This window comes from Brachyhypopomus gauderio, chromosome 7 (genome assembly GCF_052324685.1).
Source record: "Brachyhypopomus gauderio isolate BG-103 chromosome 7, BGAUD_0.2, whole genome shotgun sequence".
Classification (NCBI taxonomy): Eukaryota; Metazoa; Chordata; class Actinopteri; order Gymnotiformes; family Hypopomidae; genus Brachyhypopomus; species Brachyhypopomus gauderio.
The window spans coordinates 26,115,983-26,134,035 of NC_135217.1; the positions used below are offsets into that span (position 1 = coordinate 26,115,983).

An 18,053-nucleotide genomic window follows, 5' to 3' on the forward strand; every position below is an offset into this window, starting at 1 on the left:
GAGAGGGAGGGCGTGGCTTGTTCAGCAGTAGGTGGAGGTGTGAGAGGGAGGGCGTGGCTTGTTCAGCAGTAGGGGGAGGTGAGAGAGGGAGGGCGTGGCTTGTTCAGCAGTAGGGGGAGGTGTGAGAGGGAGGGCGTGGCTTGTTCAGCAGTAGGGGGAGGTGAGAGAGGGAGGGCGTGGCTTGTTCAGCAGTAGGGGGAGGTGTGAGAGGGAGGGCGTGGCTTGTTCAGCAGTAGGTGGAGGTGTGAGAGGGAGGGCGTGGCTTGTTCAGCAGTAGGGGGAGGTGAGAGAGGGAGGGTGTGGCTTGTTCAGCAGTAGGGGGAGGTGTGAGAGGGAGGGCGTGGCTTGTTCAGCAGTAGGGGGAGGTGAGAGAGGGAGGGCGTGGCTTGTTCAGCAGTAGGGGGAGGTGTGAGAGGGAGGGCGTGGCTTGTTCAGCAGTAGGGGGAGGTGAGAGAGGGAGGGCGTGGCTTGTTCAGCAGTAGGATGAGGTGAGAGAGGGAGGGCGTGGCTTGTTCAGCAGTAGGGGGAGGTGAGAGAGGGAGGGCGTGGCTTGTTCAACAGTAGGGGAGGTGAGAGAGGGAGGGCGTGGCTTGTTCAGCAGTAGGGGGAGGTGAGAGAGGGAGGGCGTGGCTTGTTCAGGTGTGAGAGGGAGGGCGTGGCTTGTTCAGGTGTGAGAGGGAGGGCGTGGCTTGTTCAGTGTCTGCTCAACACTCATTAGCACATTAAAAAGCAGAGGCTCTTTCTTGGTGGGCTAGACAGCTGCTAACACCACACTTTGCCTCCTCTCTTCATTTTCATGGTGTTTATTCCCCATGTGCAACACATTTCTGACATATAATCCAGCTCAGACCATTGAATTTGTAGGGTCTAATTACAATGCAAAAGAAAAGTAACACCTGGGACTGCTGAAGTCTTATTCTACCCAAAATCAGGTACAAAGTTTATATACATCAATTTGCATAACATTATTAAAATTTGACAAAAGACACTTGAATATCAAAATGCATGCATGCTACAATTCTAAGATATTACAGATACAGGTTCAGTTTACATTTCTTTTAAATTGTGTATAACAGAAAAAAAGTAATATTACACTATTTACAAAATGTTTAAATCTAGAAAATCCGTATTCATGTTCAATGAATGTTTTTGAAATATAGCGTCCTGCCCTGCAGGAATAGAACAGGTTTAAATTCAAATATTCAAAATAATCTTAGTTGCCATCTCTATCTGATGTTAGAAATATATGTACAGGCAATGGCTAAATGGCAAAAACTGTATAAAGACAGTTACTATAATGACAGTAACTAGAATTACTATGATGACAGTACAGTTACTATGAAAGTACTTTTCAGAAGAATCTTAAAGATGTGCCAAAACCAGAGAATGCCCACAGTGACTTCCTCTGAGGTGCAATAATCAAAACAAGAAAACCCCCAAGTCCAAATCCCCAAATACAACACTCCAGGTTCAAGAGAATTTTCTTCAACTCACTACAATGCCATTCAAACACCAAGTGAGGTGTTTGTGTGTGTGTGTGTCTTCTCCCTGCCTACATTCTGTCTAAATTAGGTATCTAATACTGTAAGTGTCCTTTAACCTTTTGAAACAACAATGAAGGGAAATGGGGATTAGGAATAACACTAACACTGAAGTGCACCAAATACCCACACAGCACTGTGACTCACCACACAGCACTGCCAGATGTCTCCCAGTCTAGTCTTGAAGACTTGAACCTTGTGCAGTAAACATATGTGTACCAGCTGGTGTTTGGTTAAGACAGCTGTTTGTCCGCTCTCATGCTGAGTTTGTCCCGTATAGGACAGTAGCCTCTCCTTCCATATCGTGCACTGGTGTGAGAGACATGAGCTACAACGTGTTCTAGAACGTGTTCTCGTGGTTCTAGAGTGCTGCTCCTGTGAGTTCTACAGATGCATGTATGATTCAGAGTTTGTAAACCATATACCGTTCCAGTACCATCCACTAATAATGAAAACAGCACAAGAAAAATTAGGCAAATATGTTCATCCCTGTCCGCTCACTGCGCTATAGACAACTAGCTGAGTAAACACGTGTAATATGTCACACAGACTTTGAGCACCAGCAGAAAATTATCTCGGTACAGTTCTACAGTTATAGACTAATCAACAAGAAGGATAAAAACATTACATGCTACCAAATGTATGAGCTGTCACGATGGGCTCAGATAACAGCAAACACTCTGAAAGCCTTGCCTCCGGGGGGGTTCTGCAGGCTGGGATCGAGAGATCGGATAGAGAGGGTGGGAGAAAGAGTGGGGAAGAGAGGAGGGAGAGGGGGATAGAGAGGGAGAGAAAGGGAAAAAAGATGAATTAAACATAAGAGATGGTTTGCCCTTATCTTACTATTACACGTCCCTCCTAATCTGCTTTACTGGTACATGTCTCACCTAATCTGCTTGACTGGTACACGTCCCTCCTAATCTGGTTTATTGGTACATGACTCTCCTAATCTGCTTTACTGGTTCACGTCTCTCCTAATCTGCTTTACTGGTACATGTCCCTCCTAATCTGCTTTACTGGTACACGTCCCTCCTAATCTGGTTTATTGGTACATGACTCTCCTAATCTGCTTTACTGGTACACGTCTCTCCTAATCTGCTTTACTGGTACATGTCCCTCCTAATCTGCTTTACTGGTACACGTCCCTCCTAATCTGGTTTATTGGTACATGACTCTCCTAATCAGCTTTACTGGTTCACGTCTCTCCTAATCAGCTTTACTGGTACACGTCTCTCCTAATCTGCTTTACTGGTACATGTCCCTCCTAATCAATTTTACTGGTACACGTCCCTCCTAATCTGCTTTACTGATACACGTCCCTCCTAATCTGCTTTACTGGTACATGTCCCTCCTAATCAGCTTTACTGGTACACGTCCCTCCTAATCTGCTTTACTGGTACACGACCCTCCTAATCAGCTTTACTGGTACACGTCCCTCCTAATCTGCTTTACTGGTACACGTCCCTCCTAATCTGCTTTACTGGTACACGTCTCTCCTAATCTGCTTTACTGGTACATGGCTGTGATGTCACAGGCTAAGGAGGAGGGGCTGTCCTGCACCCTTACACTGTTTATGCTAGCATATTAGCAGAGTGGAGGCGGATTTCAGCATACCTCTCAGACAATATGCCGTTCTGGTAGGAGGCGGCGTACTGGTGTCTGCTGGTGGTGGGCATGACATCAATGTAGCCACCCAGTTCGTTTCTGATCACTCCAGCATGAATGGCTGATCTGCACATGCTGGATCTCTGAGGAAAACATCAATCGAATTGGCATTATGCTGCAATATGAATACTGTAATGAGATAATGTAATAAATAAAACACATAGGTGTTATGGGAATATGATACTTTAACATGGTTTTAATATTTTTGTTTTCTAACACATTTACAGGAAACTAGGAATATTTACATCTGAATAAGTCCTGGTCCCGATGACTCGGGATATCTGAGCATTTTCCTGCAGGCAGTTTTGGGGACAGTAGATTCTGGAAGGAGACAAGGACAACAAGCCCCATTACTCACATAAAATGTTAAGACCAGAAACTTGAGTCCAGTTAACTTTGCAGAGCATATTGCTCAAAACATCTGTGGTTTTTGTTTTCTCTAACTCTCTAACTCCAGAGGAGAAGTGGACTGACAGTGAGTGTAGTGCATTACATCCGTTACCTGGGACAGTGTCTGAGAGGCGTTTGGTATGGACATAACGTGGCCACTGACATCTCACATGTGACAGCTTTCACTGCAAAACGACATAAACAGAGACATATTAGTGTGACACAAATAGATCCAGCAGTGGTTTGAATAACATGATTGTCACGGTAGGCCGGCCCGGAGGCCGCCAGAGGGCGCCCAAACACACACCTTCGGTCACACGCACACCCACAACCACACGCAGCACACCCTCGCAGCCTCGTTCACTCCCACCTTCCCAATCACCAGAGTACTAGCACCTGTCTCTAATCAGCTGGGGTGTATTTATTTCCACAGGTCGCGCCGTCCAGTGCTGCGCATTTACCTGGCTACCCCGTCTCGCTCCGTGGGAGAGAAGATTGTTACTCGCCTGTGTGCCTTAGTCCTCGTTGATCGCTTCTATTATACTTTTCTTTTGCTTATCTGTTTCTACTGCCTTGGTGCCTGAGTTCCTAAGTTTCTATGGAGAATAAAACAGGTCACCCTCAGCCTCTGTCTCCTGCTGCTTCTGTCCAAACGTCACAATGATATACATCCAACTATATACATCCAACGATATACATCCAACTATATTCATCCAACTATATACATCAAACAATATACATCCAACTATATTCATCCAACTACATACATCAAACAATATACATCCAGCTATATACATCCAACGATATAGATCAAGCGATATACATCCAGCTATATACATCAAACGATATACATCCAACGATATTCATCAAACGATATACATCAAATGATATACATCAAACGATATACATCCAACATACCAGTCACTTTCGATACTGTGAAGGAGTTGGCACTCTGGAACTTTCTGTGAATTACACATTCATCACATTACAATATGTTGGCTTAAAAAACATGTTTAAAATCTGGTTTCCTGTGTAGCATACCCTACGGACTGAATGCCATGTTTGTTTGATTTGATGAAGAAATCCTTTCTGCCTTGTCTGGTGACATCTAACCAGCCTCCGTCATTGTCAATCACTCCAGAATGGACTCCTGCTCTGCAGATACTGGATTGCTGGAAGGTGAAAGGTTCTCAGTCAGAGACATTTCCCTGTGTTGGTCTTCAGTCCGTTTCAGGGTAAAACGGTGGAGCACTCACCATGTCATAATACATCGTTCCGACCACTTTGGCAGAGCTGTCCAAGCAGCCTGCGGGACACTCATACCTGCAGAGAGAAAGAGCTTCAGGACCTGATCTGAAACAGCTGAACTTGAACCTGAACTACGACAGCTACACCACCCTAAACCCTCGCTGAACTACGACAGTTACACCGCCCCAAACCCTCGCTGAACTACGACAGTTACACCGCCCCAAACCCTCGCTGAACTACGACAGTTACACCGCCCCAAACCCTCGCTGAACTACGACAGCTACACCACCTTAAACCCTCACTGAACTATGACAGCTACACCACCTTAAACCCTCGCTGATCTACGACAGCTAAACCGCCCTAAACCCTCGCTGAACTACGAAAGCTAAACAGCCCTAAACCCTCGCTGAACTACGACAGCTAAACAGCCCTAAACCCTCGCTGAACTACGAAAGCTAAACCGCCCTAAACTCTCGCTGAACTACGACAGCTAAACCGTCCTTAACCCTCGCTGAATTACGACAGCTAAACTGCCCTAAACCCTCGCTGAACTACGACAGCTAAACCGCCCTAAACCCTTGCTGAACTATGACAGCTACACCACCCTAAACCCTCGCTGAACTACGACAGTTACACCGCCCCAAACCCTCGCTGAACTACGACAGTTACACCGCCCCAAACCCTCACTGAACTACGACAGCTACACCACCCTAAACCCTAACTGAACTACGACAGCTACACCACCCTAAACCCTCGCTGAACTACGACAGTTACACCGCCCCAAACCCTCGCTGAACTACGACAGCTACACCACCCTAAACCCTAACTGAACTACGACAGCTACACCACCCTAAACCCTTGCTGAACTACGACAGCTAAACCGTCCTAAACCCTCGCTGAATTACAACAGCTAAACAGCCCTAAACCCTCGCTGAACTATGACAGCTACACCACCCTAAACCCTTGAACTACCACAACTACATCACCCTAAACCCTGTCATGTGTTGCACCGATAATGACCCCACCCAGAGCAAAGCATGTTTTCTGTCCGTGTGAATTTTGTGATATATTTGTTCTGATTTGGTTTGCACAAATCTGTAAAATACTCATGTTATACATACCTATTACACGGAGTACGTTTACATTGGTCTCGAAGTTTCGTGTCACATGTCACAAGCTGGGCTGTAAAAAAGCCAGGGATCAAATGAATACACAAGGACTCCAGCCTTCTGTTTACATCACAGGTTTGTTGGTTGCAGACCAGCAAGATTTTGGGACCTGAACAGCACCAATTTTTGTCACAGAGAACATGTCATTCCGTAGAGGAGAACTGTGAACTGTTTTGGCTCCAGGAATCCCCATGATACTCAGTGTGGGAGGGGTGCAACTCCCAGCTCGCTTCTGTCGCTCGACAGAAAAGGAAGTCATTTAAAATGTGCCAACCTTTGACCCAGCCCTCAAGCAAATGCATTCACCAAGGAGATCACCATTAAAATAAAAGCAAATGGCTTGTAAACTCTGCACTGCAACAAGCACAAAATACCATCTCCGCCATGTAGCAATGGCCAGGGTTGACAGATCCACGCCTGCTAATCATCAAGGACATTTATTCATTTCCCTATAGCTGTCTCTCTATACTTGACTTGGGGGTGAAGGGGGGGTACTTTTGTACCAAAAGGATTTGGGAGAAATTGCTTCCCAAGAATGGTGAGGGTTTGTGAGCAGGTTGGCCTCCTGTCGAGCTGAAACGTTACACCAAATCAACACACACTAGAGAAGCAGAGCTTACACATCTGTTCCGTGCTCACGACGGTGCTCGTGCTCAGGTCTGGGCTGGGCTGCCTGGTTGATGCAGGGGCCCATGTGTGGGGACTCCGGCCGTTAGGGGCTTCTGGTTCGATGGAGTTGTTTTCGTCAGTCTCCACATTAGAGCTTTCTCTTGTAGTCCAATCGTCTATAAATCAAACAGGACATGTACAAACCATGTAAATGGTGTTCATAAGTGTACTTTATCATATTTTGTCCTTATTTGGCTATAAATCATAATGGCTATACTGTGTAATGACTATACTCTGTAATGGCTATATTATGTGATGACTATACTGTATAATGGCTAGTCTGTGTAATGGCTATACTGTGTAATGGTTTGCACACTAAAGTAAATTCTTGACTATATGGTTATTTAAACAAAACATCTGTGTTCATTCCACCGATTCAACTTTGAAAATGCAGCGATGTGCAGGACGGGACTTGCTGTAGTCCCATGAATGCAGTGAAATGCAGGAAGTGGTATCATGAATGCAGTGCAGGGGTGGTGTGGTGCAGTGTGTTTGGTGTGCTGTGGTACAGTGAACGCAGAACAGGGCATGCTGTGGTACAGTGAGTGCAGTGCCTGTACCTTTGTAGCAGAGGTTGTTTTTGCAGCCTCCTCCGTAGCTGGGTGGACAGGCAGAGCATGGCGTCCCGTGCTTGTAAGGCGCGTGTCCCCACCAGTTCCCTCTGCAGCAGCCGCACACAGTACACACTCTACGCTTTTGTCTTTCAGCATGATGTCACACTGATCATGGTATAACAAAGAGAACAGACACAGCACTTACTTTGGTGAGTAGTTGCACACCAGGTACACAGCCTTGCTCCAGATCTGTCCCCACACATTCATGTCATAGCAGACGTTGATGGCACAACCAACTCGACTACTGGTGGCCCACACGAGCTGCAGGACAGAGAGAACAGTGGAGTCAGACATCACAGTGGAGTCAGACATCACAGTGGAGTCAGACATCACAGTAGAGTCAGACATCACAGTGGAGTCACACATCACAGTGGAGTCACACATCACAGTAGAGTCAGACATCACATTAGAGTCAGACATCACAGTGGAGTCACACATCACAGTGGAGTCACACATCACACTGGAGTCACACATCACAGTGGAGTCAGACATCACAGTGAAGTCAGACATCACAGTAGAGTCACACATCACAGTGGAGTCAGACATCACAGTGGAGTCACACATCACAGTGGAGTCACACATCACTGTAGAGTCAGACATCACAGTGGAGTCACACATCACAGTAGAGTCAGACATCACAGTAGAGTCAGACATCACAGTGGAGTCAGACATCACACTGGAGTCACACATCACACTAGAGTCAGACATCACAGTGGAGTCAGACATCACAGTGGAGTCAGACATCACTGTAGAGTCAGACATCACAGTAGAGTCACACATCACAGTGGAGTCACACATCACACTAGAGTCAGACATCACAGTGGAGTCAGACATCACAGTAGAGTCAGACATCACAGTGGAGTCACAAATCACTGTGGAGTCACAAATCACAGTGGAGTCAGACATCACAGTGGAGTCACACATCACAGTGGAGTCACACATCACACTGGAGTCACACATCACAGTGGAGTCAGACATCACAGTGGAGTCAGACATCACAGTAGAGTCGCACATCACAGTGGAGTCACACATCACTGTAGAGTCAGACATCACAGTAGAGTCAGACATCACAGTGGAGTCACACATCACAGTGGAGTCAGACATCACAGTGGAGTCAGACATCACAGTAGAGTCAGACATCACAGTGGAGTCAGACATCACACTGGAGTCACACATCACACTAGAGTCAGACATCACAGTGGAGTCAGACATCACAGTGGAGTCAGACATCACAGTAGAGTCAGACATCACAGTGGAGTCAGACATCACAGTAGAGTCAGACATCACAGTGGAGTCACACATCACAGTGGAGTCAGACATCACAGTGGAGTCAGACATCACAGTAGAGTCAGACATCACAGTGGAGTCAGACATCACACTGGAGTCACACATCACACTAGAGTCAGACATCACAGTGGAGTCAGACATCACAGTGGAGTCAGACATCACTGTAGAGTCAGACATCACAGTGGAGTCACACATCACAGTGGAGTCACACATCACACTAGAGTCACACATAACAATGGAGTCAGACATCACAGTGGAGTCAGACATCACTGTAGAGTCACACATCACAGTGGAGTCACACATAACAATGGAGTCACACATCACAGTGGAGTCAGACATCACTGTAGAGTTAGACATCACAGTGGAGTCACACATAACAATGGAGTCAGACATCACAGTGGAGTCAGACATCACAGTGGAGTCAGACATCACAGTGGAGTCACACATAACAATGGAGTCACACATCACAGTAGAGTCAGACATCACAGTAGAGTCAGACATCACAGTGGAGTCACACATCACAGTGGAGTCACACATCACAGTAGAGTCAGACATCACATTAGAGTCAGACATCACAGTGGAGTCACACATCACTGTAGAGTCAGACATCACAATGGAGTCACACATAACAATGGAGTCAGACATCACAGTAGAGTCAGACATCACAGTGGAGTCACACATAACAATGGAGTCAGACATCACAGTGGAGTCAGACATCACAGTGGAGTCAGACATCACTGTAGAGTCAGACATCACAGTGGAGTCACACATAACAATGGAGTCAGACATCACAGTAGAGTCACACATCACAGTGGAGTCACACATCACAGTAGAGTCACACACCACAGTGGAGTCACACATTACAGTGGAGTCACACATCACTGTGGAGTTAGACATCACAGTGGAGTCAGACATCACTGTGGAGTTAGACATCACAGTGGAGTCAGACATCACTGTGGAGTCAGACATCATTCACACAGCTATGCTCATCAGAGCTCAACAGTGTCACTTGTGCCCTTGGTTTCTGTTCTGTGTAATGAGCTGTGTGTGTTCAGTGGAATGGTGTAGCGTACCTGAGTGTAGTGTGTGCACACCTGTGCACCAGAGCACGTGAACGGGCAGTGCGGCCGGCACTCCTGTGGGTAGGGGAAGGAGTAATCTCGCACTTCATCATACCACGCTTGCACGTGAGACGTCGGAGGACGGTACCTGCAGGGTTGAAGCGGTCAAAGATCAGCCCATACAGTCACAGACTGATATAAGGCACCAGACGAGTCACATGACATTGCATTAAGGTGATGAGTAGAAATGTAAGTCGATTGCAGTACTGATTGCACAATAGTGATTTTTCTGCATTGTAGTTATACATTTTTTTTATACAATATTGAAGACCATGGAGTCTGGCCTTTGTAGTGACAGCTGTTTTCATATGATCCACTGTAACCACTCTTTATTTGGGAATAGTTTGGCCATTTCTGCAAATGCAGAGAATGTTGCCTGACTTGAAATGTGTCTAGCTGTCTGAGACCCTCCTGTTTTGTCAGATGCACACACTTTTAGTAAGAAGTGAAGGTCTGACACATCTGATCTCACACAAGTTTACATTTTTTGGTACTTTTCTGTTACTTTCATTTATTGTACTTTTGATGGAAGCCACCAGTGAATAAACCTTCAGCTGCCACTGGGTATTTTTTATGTAGAGATACCTATCAAATAAACTTAAACAAGACTGGAACTGGTAGGACACCAAAGGTCATAGAAATATTAGTGTGTGTATGTGTGTGTGCATGTGTATGTGTGTGAGTGTATGTGTGTGTGTGCATGCGTGTGTGGGTGTATGTGTGAGTGTATGTGTGTGTGTGTGGGTGTGAGAGTATGTATGTGTGTGTGTGTGTGTGTGTGTGCGTGTGTATGTGTGTGGGTATATGTGTGTTTGTATGTGTGTGTGTGTGTGTGTGTGTGTGTGTGTGTGTGTGTGTGTGTGTGTGTGTGTGTGTGTGTGTGTGTGTGTGTGTGTGTGTGTGCGTGAGTGTACACTGCACACCTTCCCCAGTGAACCCCCAGGTTCTGGCCGATGTGTGGCAGTAGGCCCGCTGGTCCGTGTTCCCACAGGCATGTCTCTGCCCACTCCTCCGCTGTCCTCTCCAGCTCAGCGTCCCACACCTGCAGACACACCAGCAGTGCATCACTCCACCCATCACTCCACCCATCACTCCACCCATCACTCCACTGCCTGGATGATGAGGCCCGTCCCCCACGGTGAAGTCCCCATGTGTGAATGCTGGCAGCACAGGCAGGAGTTTATGGAGTTTATTCATAGCCTGAAGCATGAAATGATGATGGAGGAATGTGAATCTAATAGATCTAAAAGATCTCTAAGAGTACGTGTAATGTTGGGGGAAGAGTAACGCTAAATCCTATAGGGATATAACGCTCTGTGGTTTCAGTCTTGCAAATGTGTTCCAACCATTAACTCTGCCACCTGCATATTACTAATGACATTACCAATGGTATTTCCAATATTACTAATGACTTTACTAATGGTATACTAATATTACCAGCAATGTTACCAGTGAGGTTACTCCTGGACTGAATACCTCCACTCTAGTCCTGGACTGAATACCTCCACCCTAGTCCTGGACTGAATACCTCCACCCTAGTCCTGGACTGAATACCCCCACCCTAGTCCTGGACTGAATACCTCCACTCTAGTCCTGGACTGAATACCTCCACTCTAGTCCTAGACTGAATACCTCCACCCTAGACCTGGACTGAATACCTCCACCCTAGACCTGGACTGAATACCTCCACCCTAGTCCTAGACTGAATACCTCCACCCTAGTCCTAGACTGAATACCTCCACCCTAGTCCTGGACTGAATACCTCCACCCTAGACCTGGACTGAATACCTCCACTCTAGTCCTGGACTGAATACCTCCACCCTAGTCCTGGACTGAATACCTCCACCCTAGTCCTGGACTGAATACCTCCACCCTAGACCTGGACTGAATACCTCCACCCTAGTCCTGGACTGAATACCTCCACCCTAGTCCTGGATTTGCCTGTCTGTGAACTGGAGATGCACACCACTCACTGTCCCTCTCTATTGCCCTCCACACACACACACAGTCCCACACACATGTCCCCCGTCCCTCTCTATTGCCCTCCACACACACACACACACACACACACACACGCACACACACACACACACACACACACACACACACAGTCCCACACACACATCCCCCTGTCCCTCTGTCCTGCATTCTCTCCGGTCAGCAGCAAACAGTCGTACATCTGAACTCTCCCTAAAGCATCTGCTGTTCTGCTGTAGGACAAACTGCAACAGACACTTGGAAGCAGGATGCGTGCTGGACTGAGAGGCTCGTCTCCATGTGGGGTTGTAGTGTGGAGTGTCATCTATAGCCATCAGTGTTGAGGCAGCAGTTTGAGATCTTTCATTATTATTATTAAGGTTAAAAACATGAAAGAAATGTCACAACTATGTTTTTCTTGCAAGTACTGAATGACTAACTAATAACACAGGTCAACAGCATTTTTGGGGCCAAAGATATTTCAACGAATTTAGGGTAACTTTGGGGTGCTGATTCTGAATATGTCATCAGTTTTGCCAGATTGGCTCAAGTTTTTGAGATTTTTCGTGAAATGTGTAAAAAAAACACACTATATGTGGTGCCCAAGACTTGTCTTGGTCCCCAAGCATAACCCCAAAATAGGCCAAATACACTTTTTTTATGAAGTCTGTTATGTTTCTTCTATGTTTTTGCAGTGTATATTCACCACAAATGTAACAGAATGTGTCTGGATCGTTATTACAACTTCTTCTTGTGCTATAAATGCTATATGCTAATGCTATATAAGTGCTATAAATAAGATACCAAAAATCTCAAAAACTTGAGCCAATCTGGCAAAACTGATAGCATATTCAGAATCAGCACCCCAAAAATACCCCAAATTCATTAAAATATTTTGGGCACCAGTAAATTTTTTTTTTTTTGTTGACCTGTGTAATTAATGTATTAATAGTCATTCAAAAAAGTGTAAAATATATCAAAATGTTTAGTACCTTTGTAAGACCCCACCCCCCAATTAGATATATAGTGACTCTGTTTGCTCAGAGAGGCCCCGCCCCCATAGCCAGACGCTCTTTGCCTGGATCTGTAAAGAAAACAATCCCTCCCTGCCGGCCCTCAGACCCGTTCACACACAACTGTTTATTTCACTTAACACCTCATTTGCATTGAGTGTTTTGTCATCTGGTCACATTCCACGAAAGTAAAACAACATTCCGGCGAAGCCTTGGGGAGCCTGTTTCCTTACTGAGGGGGAAATAGTGACTGAGACGTTTGGCGAATGTGGAAATGAATACTATGTAGAGAGAGCAGGTGTGTGTGTGTGTGTGAGAAGGGACGAAATGCAGCAAGTAACGAACAGAAAACCAAAACCAAAAGGAGAAAATACAGGACCAGCCTGGCCACATATTAAGCAGACAGACAGATGGAGACAGACAGACAGATGGAAAAATATTCAGATGGTCAGACAGACAGACAGACAGAGATGAAACACAAACACTGATTTTTTTACTGCTCACATACACACACATATGTACATATGCACACATACACACACATATGCAAATATGCTCACATGCACACATATGTAGATATGCACACATGCACACACATATGTAGATATGCACACATGCACACACATATGCAAATATGCTCACATGCACACACATATGTAGATATGCACACATGCACACACATATGCAAATATGCTCACATGTACACACATATGTAGATATGCACACATGCACACACATATATAGATATGCACACATGCACACACATGTTTGTATGCACACATGCACACACATGCAAATATGCACACACATATGTAGATATACACACAATTCTGTAATTCTGACATACATAATACTGAGTAAGCCATATGAGTTACTACAGATCGGAAACTAGTCACGTGTGTGGATGTACAGCCATCTATTGGTTGGTACTAATGAGGCTTTTAAATGTAGATTGAAAAGCCAATGTGTAAGAGATGCTATCTGAAAATGTTTTCCCTGTCATATCCAAGCTGACAGCAATTCACTATTAGCCAAGATCAAATAATATCTGAATATGATACACTGGATTGGCTGTTCGCCCCGGTACACTGGAAGGCTGTTCTCCCCGGTACACTGGAAGGCTGCTCTTTCCGGCACACTGGAAGGCTGTTCTACCCGATACACTGGAAGGCTGTTCTCCCTGATACACTAGAAGGCTGTTCTCCCCGGTATACTGGAAGGCTGTTCTCCCCGGTACACTGGAAGGCTGTTCTCCCTGATACACTAGAAGGCTGTTCTCCCCGGTACACTAGAAGGCTGTTCTCCCCGGTACACTGGAAGGCTGTTCTCCCCGGTACACTGGAAGGCTGTTCTCCCCGGGACACTGGAAGGCTGTTCTCCCCGGTACACTGGAAGGCTGTTCTCCCCGGTACACTGGAAGGCTGTTCTCCCTGATACACTAGAAGGCTGCTCTCCGTGGTACACTAGAAGGCTGTTCTCCCCGGTACACTGGAAGGCTGTTCTCCCCGGTACACTGGAAGGCTGTTCTCCCTGATACACTAGAAGGCTGTTCTCCGTGGTACACTAGAAGGCTGTTCTCCCCGGGACACTGGAAGGCTGTTCTCCCCGGTACACTGGAAGGCTGTTCTCCCTGGTACACTAGAAGGCTGTTCTCGCCGGGACACTGGAAGGCTGTTCTCCCCGGGACACTGGAAGGCTGTTCTCCCTGGTACACTAGAAGGCTGCTCTCCCCGGGACGCTGGAAGGCTGTTCTCCCCGGGACGCTGGAAGGCTGTTCTCCCCGGGACACTGGAAGGCTGTTCTCCCCGGGACACTGGAAGGCTGCTCTCCCCGGGACACTGGAAGGCTGTTCTCCTTGGCTTTCATCATGATCACTGCTGTTCTTCACCAGCTCGTTTTGTTCCTTGCCTCATCCCTTGCCCCCATGCCTCTCCTCCATAATGTCTGTCTCTCTTCCTCATTTCACCATCACAGTAGCCCTACAGCCCCATTCTGCCTCTCTCCCCACTGAGGGTAAAGAAAACAGAGAAAGCCCCAGGCAGACATAACAGAGACGCATCACTGGCAGTGTGCTGGCTAAGCATTTCTGTTCATTTCTCCACTCCCCTCCCCTCTCCTCCACTCCCTCCCCTCCCCTCTCCTCCTCTACCCTCCCCTCTCCCCCTCTCCTCCACTCCCTCCCCTCCCCTCTCCTCCTCTACCCTCCCCTCTCCCCCTCTCCTCCACTCCCTCCCCTCCCCTCTCCTCCTCTACCCTCCCCTCTCCCCCTCTCCTCCACTCCCCTCCCCTCTCCTCCACTCCCTCCCCTCCCCTCTCCTCCTCTACCCTCCCCTCTCCCCCTCTCCTCCACTCCCCTCCCCTCTCCTTCTCTCCCCTCCCCTCCACTCTCCTCCCCTCCCCTCCACTCCCCTCCCCTCCACTCCCCTCCCCTCCCCTCCCCTCCCCTCCACTCCCCTCCCCTCTCCTCCACTCCCCTCCCCTCTCCCCCTCCCCTCCCCTCTCCTCCACTCCCCTCCCCTCTCCCCCTCCCCTCCCCTCCCCTCCACTCCCCTCTCCCCCTCCCCTCTCCCCCTCCCCTCCCCTCCCCTCTCCTTCTCTCCCCTCCCCTCTCCCCCTCCCCTCTCCCCCTCCCCTCCCCTCCCCTCTCCTCCTCTCCCCTCCCCTCTCCTTCTCTCCCCTCCCCTCCACTCCCCTCCCCTCTCCTCCCCTCCCCTCTCCTCCACTCCCCTCCCCTCTCCCCCTCCCCTCCCCTCCCCTCCACTCCCCTCTCCCCCTCCCCTCTCCCCCTCCCCTCCCCTCCCCTCTCCTTCTCTCCCCTCCCCTCTCCCCCTCCCCTCTCCCCCTCCCCTCCCCTCCCCTCTCCTCCTCTCCCCTCCCCCCTCCTTCTCTCCCCTCCCCTCCACTCCCCTCCCCTCTCCTCCCCTCCCCTCTCCTCCCCTCTCCTCCACTCCCCTCCCCTCTCCCCCTCCCCTCCCCTCTCCTTCTCTCCCCTCCCCTCTCCTCCCCTCTCCTCCACTCCCCTCCCCTCTCCTCCCCTCTCCTCCCCTCCCCTCTCCCCCTCCCCTCCCCTCTCCTTCTCTCCCCTCCCCTCTCCTCCCCTCTCCTCCACTCCCCTCCCCTCTCCTCCCCTCTCCCCCCCTCCCCTCTCCCCTCCCCTCTCCCCCTCCCCTCCCCTCCCCTCTCCTCCTCTCCCCTCCCCTCTCCTTCTCTCCCCTCCCCTCCACTCCCCTCCCCTCTCCTCCCCTCCCCTCTCCTCCCCTCTCCTCCACTCCCCTCCCCTCTCCCCCTCCCCTCCCCTCTCCTTCTCTCCCCTCCCCTCTCCTCCCCTCTCCTCCACTCCCCTCCCCTCTCCTCCCCTCTCCTCCCCTCCCCTCTCCCCCTCCCCTCCCCTCTCCTCCCCTCTCCTTCTCTCCCCTCCCCTCTCCCCCTCCCCTCCCCTCCCCTCTCCTCCAGGTTCTGCACAGGCTCAGCCAGGATCCTTTAGTTTCATTACCATCTACCGCCATTAACCCAGTCATGCATCACACGCTGACAGTACAAGCCTACGTATTCTTTGCCACTGGACCTTGCTTAAAAGATCCTGGAATGAAGATAAAGTGCATTAATGCTATAAAAGTGTTATAATTTCCCAAACGAAATAACACTTCCCAGACATACCCATAACACTAGATCTGATCTTAGCACCATTATTACAAGCACCCAAAGCCGACTCTACTCAGATAACGTCCAGGTTTTATATTCAGACTGCTGTTGATTATCCCCACTGAGATGCCTATGCACGGGTGCTGACTCATGAAACTACACGTGCTGAATCACACGGGCAGTAGTGATTCACCTGGGAAACACCGAATTACTGTTTGAACACTGAGGACCATTATTTGCAGAAGAACCATTATCAGAGCCCGGCACCGCTAGGGGGCGCTCTGATAACATTAGTTAAGTGCTAAAGCACTTGAGCCAAAAATCACTCTTCACATTTGCAGAAAAAAACAAGCACGACTTCTTCTGCACGTCCTGCAGTTCGTCAATACATACGTCACACATGATGTCCGTAGTGCCTGCGCATATGTATAGCAGTCATGAATACTGCACATATTTATGCATACATACAGTCATGAGTACTGTGCACATGTATACATACTGTACAGTCATGAGTACTGTACATTGTCATACCATGTGCTCCATGTTAGCAGCAGGGGGGAAGACCTGAGCCCTGAGAGTGTTGTGCAGGTCCAGGATGGCTTGCTTGTCGTTGGCTGTGATGTCTCTCTTGCCTCTCTGCTTTCCCGATGCTCGTGTTCCGTTTGGCCGCATGTACGCCCGCAGCAAAGTACCCAGGTCCGAGGAGCTCCACGGCGCCGTGGGCTGCACGCTCTGCGCAAAGAGCGCGAGCGCAAGCGCGCTCACCCATACCGGCGTCGCGCGACTGACGGCGAGAGACATTGGACTTAAACAAGCTGGACTTTGACAGGACACCAAGAGCGAGTTTACTGAAACAAACAAACAAACAAACAAACATGTATAAATATAATATCAGAGTAAACCAAACGCCTAAAATGTGCACTGACCCACTCCAACAATAACCGTGCTGTAACACGGAACACCAAAATGGACTGCAATGAAACTACTGAGCAAATTAACAGAAGTATTTAAACAGTGTTATACGTACATGTAACGAGCAAGACGTTTGTAGCGCTGTATCCTATGCGAATGTAAAACACTTTATACAGCCTTCCGGAAGCCTTACAGTTATAATTTCCCCGAATCGTCAAACGCAATGTCGTCCGACACCCGAACTGTTTCCCTCTGATGTGATAAAAAATATTCCACCGTTATTAGTTCAGTAGGTACATCAAGTTTGAATTTATGCTGAACTTGGCTTCTGGTGTCAGATGTCGCTGGACGCCACACCTCCACACCCAGTCCCAGTCCCAGTCCCAGTCTCTAACTGGACTAAAACCAATAGCATTAGGCTACTGGCATGCAACCTGTGAGTGTTGGATCTACTGGGTCCGGAGTCGCAGGTCGCCTCTGTTTGTTCTGAATAGAATTCTCGCTGATTCACAGCTTTTATTGGACCGGAGAACTCAAACGATACACAATTCAGAAAATATATATTTAGAGTGCTGGAGAGATTTGTGTAATGGGTTTATTGAGCTCTTGAAGCTTCAGTTGTCATTTGCATAAGCGTAGTCGAACCGCAGGACACAGTTGTGCACGGCTGCAAAAATTCATTTCAGAATTGTAAACACACCGAAGCTGTGTAATGTCTGTTTTTTTCATATAATGTGGCGAACAGATTTGTATATTTTGAAGATGCCGACTGTAACGATCAGTCTTTTCACAGTGTTAGTATCCA

The 18,053-nt window shown here is 48.2% G+C and overlaps 1 protein-coding gene across 1 annotated transcript; it reads right to left on the bottom strand.

Moving 5' to 3' along the window:
• Positions 1-787: 787 nt before the first annotated feature.
• crispld1a (cysteine-rich secretory protein LCCL domain containing 1a) lies at positions 788-17,738 on the bottom strand. The gene is made up of 15 exons (XM_077012861.1): positions 17,364-17,738; positions 16,868-17,184; positions 10,628-10,746; positions 9,657-9,792; positions 7,442-7,557; positions 7,243-7,343; positions 6,634-6,798; positions 5,966-6,026; positions 4,853-4,919; positions 4,638-4,768; positions 4,515-4,558; positions 3,709-3,781; positions 3,452-3,527; positions 3,156-3,289; positions 788-2,254 (listed from the first exon to the last, which is right to left on the bottom strand). Exons 2-15 carry the CDS (start codon positions 17,135-17,137, stop codon positions 2,203-2,205), a joined length of 1,545 nt encoding a protein of 514 aa, XP_076868976.1. The 5' UTR covers positions 17,138-17,184; positions 17,364-17,738; the 3' UTR covers positions 788-2,202.
• Positions 17,739-18,053: the final 315 nt, after the last annotated feature.